Below are 8,027 nucleotides of genomic sequence, written 5' to 3'. Positions count from 1 at the left end.
TTGTTCTTGTAGGCTACAATGTTACTATACTAGCTTATGGCCAAACAGGAAGTGGTAAAACCCACTCAATGGGTACAAATTATGTAGAAGAAGAAGATATGGGTGTTATACCACGAGCAGTATATGATATATTTAATATGATTTCATTAAAGGATGATTGGAGTTTTAAAATTACAATTTCATTTATAGAACTTTATCAAGAACAATTATATGATTTATTGGTTGATAAACAGCGAAGTGCATCTATTGTTGATATTAGAGATGATGGAAAAAACATAAAAGTTGCTGGGGTTGTTGAAAAAGAAGTTACAAATGCAGTAGAAACATTATACTGCTTAACACAAGGATCTTTACGTCGTGCAACAGGTGCTACAGCAATGAATGCACACAGTAGTAGGAGTCATGCAATATTTACTTTATGCATATATCAACAAAAAAAAGGTGATCCGTAAGTGTTTTGTCTGAACATTACAAAACAAGCATAAAGTTCTTATATGTCTATAAAATATTTTAGTTCTTTTTTTGTTTTTATCAATATAAATTAGCAATACAGCAACAACATCAAAATTTCATCTAGTAGACTTAGCTGGATCGGAACGTAGTAAGAAAACACAAGCAACTGGTGAAAGATTTAAGGAAGGAGTTAACATAAACAAAGGTTTATTAGCATTAGGAAATGTTATATCTCAATTAGGAGAAGGTGGTTCTATGTCCTATGTTGGATATCGAGATAGCAAACTTACAAGATTGTTGCAAGATTCTCTTGGTGGTAATTCTATGACACTGATGATAGCATGTGTTAGTCCAGCAGGTTAATATAAACATAAAATCTATAATTAGTCTGCTTATTCTAAATATAAAAATCTACAATCAGTAATTTCTAAAGTAATTGTATTGTTTGCAATTATTTTAGATTACAATTTAGATGAAACATTAAGTACATTAAGATATGCAGACAGAGCACGTAAAATAAAAAATAAACCTATGGTAAATCAAGATCCAAAGATATCGGAAATAAATAGATTGAACAAGTTAATACAAGAATTGAAACTTACTTTGGTGGATCAAGATCTTAGGACATCTTGTCCAATTGAACATCGAGAACTTGAAGTAAAGAATCAATCTTTGCAAAAGAAGATAAGGGACCTGACCGAAAAATTAAATAATAATTTAATTGAAACTGTACTTATGCATGAAAGGGCGGAACTAGCTGAACAAGCTAGAGAGAAAATTCAAGCCGATATGGCGAAAATATTAGAAGAATTTAAAGAACTCTTAGGTGTCTTTGATAAAAATTCTGAAAAACATAATGAGTACTATACAAAGTTAGAAGCTTTATACTTAAAAATTCTTAGTAAGTAATATAATCCACTTTCTTATTCATTTGAAAATTTCATACTGTTTTTATTGTTAGTAAAATATCTTCATTTATGATAAATAGATATTCAAAACGATCAGAAGAAAACATCAGAAGAACTTATAAATTGTGAAATATCATCTGAAAATGCAAAACTATTCACAACTAGTGATACAGAGGAATCAGAACATGCGTCTATAGATGAATGTTCTGAAAATCCAGATAGTCTAGACGATTTTGATGAAAAACATGAAGAACATACCTTACTTCAAGTTAAAAGGAACAATGAAGTACAAAATATCAATAAGGAACTCGCTATTAAGGAAAGTCTTATATGTCAACTCTTAAAGAATTCATCTCAAATAATTGATTATTCAAAAGAGATACAAGAAATGGAGCAAGAGATAAAACGACTTCAATCGGAAAGGGAAGAGCTTTTACAAGCGGTACAAAATGTTCAAGCGAGTAATGCTAGTTCAAAGTAAGGAGTTTGTTTAAATACAAACATTATGGCTTATTTTTAATTCATTCATGGCATTGTTTATCTTATTACTGTTTCTTCAAGCTTTTTGATTTGTTGTGTGTATTTTTCAGGCTTGCAGAAAGTAGACGGAAAAAGGTACAAGAACTGGAAAAGAAAATAACGGAATTAAGACGTAAAGTAACAGAGCAAGATAAAATAGTTAAAATGAAAGAGAAACAAGATCAACAAATAAAAAATCTATCAAACGAAATGCAATTATTGAAACAAACTAGGGTTAAATTAATTAGACAAATGCGCAATGAATACGATAAGTTTACAAAATGGAAGGAATCTAAGGAAAAGGAAGTAAATAGATTAAAGGATCAAAATAGAAAACAAATAAACGAAGTATCGCGTCTAAAAATGTGGCATAGTAAACAAGAAACCATGTTTAAGAGAAAAATGGCAGAAGCTTTTGCTGTCAACAAAAGATTGAAAGTAATTAATTAAGTTACATCTTTGCTGCAGTACTTTGATTAAACAGTAATTAATTTTATTCTTTATTTTGTTGTTAGGAAGCTCTTGATTTACAAAAAAGATCAACAATGAGGAAAGAAAAAATGAATAATAATGTTGATAAAATTCGAAGTTGGTTGACTCAAGAAGTAGAAATATTAGTAAGCACTGTTGATGCAGAATATTCTCTCGAAAAATTAATGCAAGATAGAGCTTCATTGACATGTATGCTAGAAAAATTTCGAAACAATGATGATGCAAATGAGAACAAAATTGCTGAACTTATGGAATTTTTAGATTTACGTAATGCTCAAATTACGGATCTCCAGCAAAAAATAGTTGAATCGGACCAAGGTAGGTGTATCTTAAATTAGATAAATAAGTTATTTATTGATTACAAATTTGTTTTTTAAATAATAATTATTTGTGCATATAAATATGTACTTATGTATACATATAAATATTTGTTCATTTAGAAAGTAGAACATATACAAGGTGGCAGAAAATGCACACAATGGATGATGCAAGATCTGCTCTTAAAATATTATTTAAGCACATTGCAGAAGATAGAAGAAAACAATGTGTAAAAGAATCCGCGTACAATGAACTTCTGGTTTGTATATTCTATTAATATAAGTAGAGCTGCGTTAGCTGGCCGGGATTTTGCCTTGTTAGCTGGCCATCGTTATCCCTACCAGTTCTTGGACCTGGCTTTATGGAGGATTTCAATATATATTTCATATTAGGTGTCCGTATTTCACTCGCACTCAGTAGAGAAGAAACAATACTCGGAATTTTCTAAAACTCTACCTTCCTTGATAGCTGACTAGACATGGTCCCAAGCCATGGCCAGCTAACACGGAACTACTGTAATATACTTAATTCCTTTATTTTAATTTGACAGTAATTTTTAACTTATATGTTTTATTATTGATGTAATAACAAATATAATTTTAGGAGAAATATGAATTATTACAAGCACAATTGGAAGAGTATCGCGCAAAAGAGAAAGAAAGACGCATGTCGAAGCAACTTGCAATAAATAACACATGCAGTGTTAAAAAATATGAAACTGAAGAAAACATTAAGCTGAAGGAAGATTTGAAGTCTTATCAAGAAGAATGCCAACAGCTGGAGAAAATAGTTAGTACATCTTAACAAATTTCATTACTAAGATTTCCAATAAAGATGTTATAACTGTTTCATGAATTTTTCAGGTTTTGAAAAAGACCAACAACAGCCAAAATAAATTAAAATCAAAAGTTTCTGAAAGGGTAACGAGAGAAGATGAATGCCCTCCAACAGACGACAGTATTATTACAGATGATGATGTCGAAAAAGATCCGGATTGGACAAACACGCCACTTTATAATCGTATTCAAAAACTTTTGGTAATTCATTAAAATAAAAAGGAACAATAAAATTCTGTATTGTATTAATAATTCTACAATTTCTATATTTAGAATGCAACAAAAAATTATTCACTTGATCGCAGAACAACGAAACGAACATCTGATGGAGATATAAAATGTGGTTGTAAAACGAAGTGTTCGACACGCGTTTGTACATGTCGTAAAAATAAAACTATATGTAGTAACTGTAGTTGTAATCCAGAAATTTGCCAAAACAAAGATTTAAAGAACGTAAGTTCACAATTAATTGAAATGATAATTACTTAAAATAATATCACTTATTACGTATCAATTGTCTTTTTTCTAGTTGAATCGTACATTATTTTTGGATTATAAAGAGGAAGATCAAGAAAACGATGAATCTATAAAAAAGCCGAGGTATATTTAAATTATATCTTTTTAGCTTCGTATTAATGTATTATTGCATAGGAATTATTGGAATATCTTTTTTTATGTTTAAACAAATTGGTGGCATAATACTACCATTTGCGACGCAAATATTTTACACATGAACGTAATTTGTAACATTTAAAAATATTTCTAATAAATAATGAATATTTGCTTTATGCATTGTTTTTCTTAACTTGTTTTTATATGTACATTCTTTATACAGGCAAACAAATTTGAAGTAACTGTCGTTGATATGTTTGAAATTCAAGAATAAAGTTTCGCATGAAGTGTATATACACATGACGCTATTCGCTATCATACGTATCGTATCCCATTTCACATAGAACAACTGCCGTGCGTTTATTTAGTTCTAGGGATTCGGCATAAATGGATGAGATTCAGTAGATATAGTTAATCTGGGTTCATGGGATTACACTATGGCGAGTGTACAACAATAATAGAATGTAAACCAATTGTGTGTAATTCATCTTTACAATTTATTCTTTTTAATACAATAATAACTTAAAGTCTACCTTTTCATGTAACCTTTTTTCGGTGGAGAACATATATTCATTGGTTTACATGAAGAAGGTTAATTTAGCATGATAGAATTAAGAATAAACAACTTGTCAGATGTTATTCATGAAATATAAAATTATAAAAATATACTAAATAATTATTAAAGAAAATATAGTATTTAGTAGTATTGTAAGATAAATAGGGTGTAATTAATGTAGATAATTAAATTTATTTATTATTTCTGTGTAGAGGTATGATAACCTCAACCAAACAATTCATTAAAACTATGTGTAAGTATAACATTAGAGAGTGTGATACATTTTTAATAAACTTCAAATCGTTATTCTATAATTTAAGCATATTAATAAAAACAATAATTTACATATCGCATGTTATTTTTAATAATAAACTTTTCAGAGATTCAATTATGGATACATTGAAGGATACATTGATATGTCGTTTATGTGGTGTAAATTTTGCAGAAGGAAAATGTAAAAGCATATTCGAAGGATCAGCTGATTTAATACATAAAATAAAGGAAATATTGCCAATTTCAGTATGTTAATATATTAAATAAAAATTAAATTATCTTCTGTTACTTGGAAATCACAAAGCTTATTGAAATTAAATGATTGATAAAATATTTTATTGTAACAAGTTTGTAATTATGTAACAAGATATATTACAAAAACACTTTATAATCATTACTAATGCATGTAAAAAAGGTATTATTAATATATATTACTTTGAATAATTTTTTACAGATATCTATAAATGATAATGGTTCAAAGTGCATATGCTTATCGTGTTATGACAAAATCATTCTTTATTACAAATTTATACAAGAAGTTGTGGAATATTCTAAAGAATTAGAAAATACATCACAAGTAAAATGTTTCTTTGATACATATACATCTAAAGAAGTAACAAACTTTTCACAAATTCATAATGATGCTGTACATACATGCCCAAATTGTAATGTAGATTTAATGATCTTATTAGTCAGTAATCCACAAGGCTGTGATTATACCTTCCAAATCTCATTAGCAAAGGTAAATCATTCTGAGAAAGAACATCTTATGAAGGAAAAGAACGTAGAAGTACATAAAAATATAATACTTCTGAATAATACAAAAAATAATATACATTTAAAACATGGAAATAAAACAGCTATAGAAGACATTGAAAATATATCTAATCAAGTAAGTCTTACATTACCTGTATTAAAACAAGAAGAAAATTTTAATTATATTGATACATTGTCTGAGAAAGAAAACCCAGAAATTAAAATACACAAAAAATTAGAAGGAAAGTTCAATGAATCTAATTCTTATGACTCTTCTGTTCATTTATCAAAAATATCAAAACTGAAAGAAATATTGTATGTGTCTAATGAGAATTTATTGAACTATGATTATGATTCTACAGATCCATTAGTAAAAAATGAAGCTGAAAGTGATAACACTTGTTGGCTAGACAGTGAGACTGATTGTAAAAGTGAAAAGGACACATATATAATTGAATCACAAAATATTATACCTGAAAAAAATGATGCTCAAGAAGAAAGTGATGTATATAGATCTTGTTTAAAATATGTGTGTAAATTATGTGGGGTACGCTATCTTTCACATTTGAAATATGAATTTCATATGGAAAGACACAAATTAGATAAAATACATAAATATGAGTGTACAATATGTGATAAAGAAACAAGTAGTGAAAATTTATTGTGGGATCATTATTTTCACACACATAAAAGTTTACAGCGTTATATTTGTACAGAATGTGGAAAATTGTTTACAAAACGATCTAGATTAAATGGTCACCAAAAAAATTATAAGCACTTTGGTATAAAACAAATACAAATTAGTACTAGTGAAGGTATTAGTGAAGATGTTATACAAAAGGCTATAGTAACAACAAAACAAGAAAGAATTTCTGTAAACTGTAATCTCTGTGGTAAACTGATTTCAGACTTAGATCCAGATGCTATTAATGACTTAGTTACATGTACTACCTGTGAATATTCTACACTTTCTTTAATGGTAGATGGAAATGAAACAAAAGTAATCTCTCCACGTCAGTACCATTGCTCTAAATGTCCAAAACATTTTGTACGAAAAGAAAGATTAGAATTTCATGAAATGAGGCATAATGAAAATATGAATGAATTTATTTGTAGTACTTGTGGAAAAGATTTTAGGGCGGAAAATTCTTTGTACGAGCATTACCTTTTTGTTCATAAAGGAGCAAGACCTCACATTTGTGAATTATGTGGTAAATCATTTCAGTTGAAAGCTAGATTAAAAGAACATCATCGAATTCATACAGGTGAAAGACCATATCAATGTGATATTTGTGGTCAACGATGTAGAACTACTAATGCTTTAAAACTTCATAGAAAAATCCACTTTTCTCATAATAGATATACTTGTAATGTATGTAATAAGTCATTTAGTAAAAAACAGAATATGAATGAACATTTAGAAAAACATTGGAAAAATGATAAAAGTGTAACATTACCGCAATTATTTACATGTCCTATTTGTTTAGAAGACTTTCCAACATATCGTATGTTGAAATATCATATGATAGAAGTTCATGAAGTAAATAATCAGGATCCAATTCTGACTAAACAAAAACCATGGTATGAGTGTGCAGAATGTCATGAAAAATTTAAACATCAAATGTCTTTAAAAGCACATAAAGAGAGAGCACATGAAGGAAGAGTAGATCCAATTTATCAGTGTGACATATGTAATGCTACATATAGAGTAAAACAACTTCTAGTTAATCACATTAAGAGCAAACATAATGGTGAAAGACGTTATAAATGTGCACAATGTGAAAAAGGATTTAATGACACCAAGTCTTTATACAATCATGTATTATTACATACTGGTAAAAAACCATTTGTTTGTGAATATTGTAACATGAGTTTCAGAAGAAAAGATTCTAGAGATCATCATCGCAGGAAACATACAGGTGAGCAACCTTATCAATGCCCAGATTGTGGTGAATCATTTTCTACTTACAATAATCGATCTAAACATCGCAAACGAGAACATGGAGAAGGAGATCCTGAGTGTCCTGAATGTGGTGAAAGATGTAGCAATCAACAAGAAATTAGAATACATTTAAATAAACATCTTGGAGAAAAATTGAAAATATTACAAAATATAAAAACTGAAGAAATATAGCTTATATATTACAATTTTTAAACAAATACAGTGAAACCTATTCAAAACATAGGAAAATCATATTTATTATATCATATTTATTTGCAAAAATTTATTTATTGTAGTAATCTTATATTTAAGAATTCTTTGTTATGGCAAACTTTTAATCATTTTATTAACTAATTAATCAA

The 8,027-nt window shown here is 28.4% G+C and overlaps 1 protein-coding gene across 1 annotated transcript in view; it reads left to right on the top strand.

Moving 5' to 3' along the window:
- LOC108571064 (chromosome-associated kinesin KIF4-like) overlaps positions 1–7,815 on the top strand; it is a gene marked incomplete at its 3' end in the record, with an annotated part of 9,443 nt that extends 1,628 nt beyond the window's left edge. Inside the window, exons 2-15 of the mRNA XM_017933034.1 lie at positions 13–448; positions 546–811; positions 914–1,354; positions 1,442–1,838; positions 1,952–2,318; positions 2,396–2,690; positions 2,813–2,949; positions 3,294–3,479; positions 3,554–3,727; positions 3,800–3,979; positions 4,056–4,126; positions 5,075–5,213; positions 5,422–5,677; positions 5,828–7,815. Of these exons, the coding sequence (XP_017788523.1) occupies positions 13–448; positions 546–811; positions 914–1,354; positions 1,442–1,838; positions 1,952–2,318; positions 2,396–2,690; positions 2,813–2,949; positions 3,294–3,479; positions 3,554–3,727; positions 3,800–3,979; positions 4,056–4,126; positions 5,075–5,213; positions 5,422–5,677; positions 5,828–7,815 (5,333 nt within the window). The remainder of the gene's footprint in view (positions 1–12; positions 449–545; positions 812–913; positions 1,355–1,441; positions 1,839–1,951; positions 2,319–2,395; positions 2,691–2,812; positions 2,950–3,293; positions 3,480–3,553; positions 3,728–3,799; positions 3,980–4,055; positions 4,127–5,074; positions 5,214–5,421; positions 5,678–5,827) is intronic.
- Between the last annotated feature and the right edge of the window lie 212 nt (positions 7,816–8,027).

Source organism: Habropoda laboriosa, unplaced genomic scaffold (assembly GCF_001263275.1).
Source record: "Habropoda laboriosa isolate 0110345459 unplaced genomic scaffold, ASM126327v1 scaffold106, whole genome shotgun sequence".
Lineage (NCBI taxonomy): Eukaryota > Metazoa > Arthropoda > Insecta > Hymenoptera > Apidae > Habropoda > Habropoda laboriosa.
Note: the sequence above shows the minus strand (reverse complement) of the source record. Positions and strands in the feature narration are given on the sequence as shown.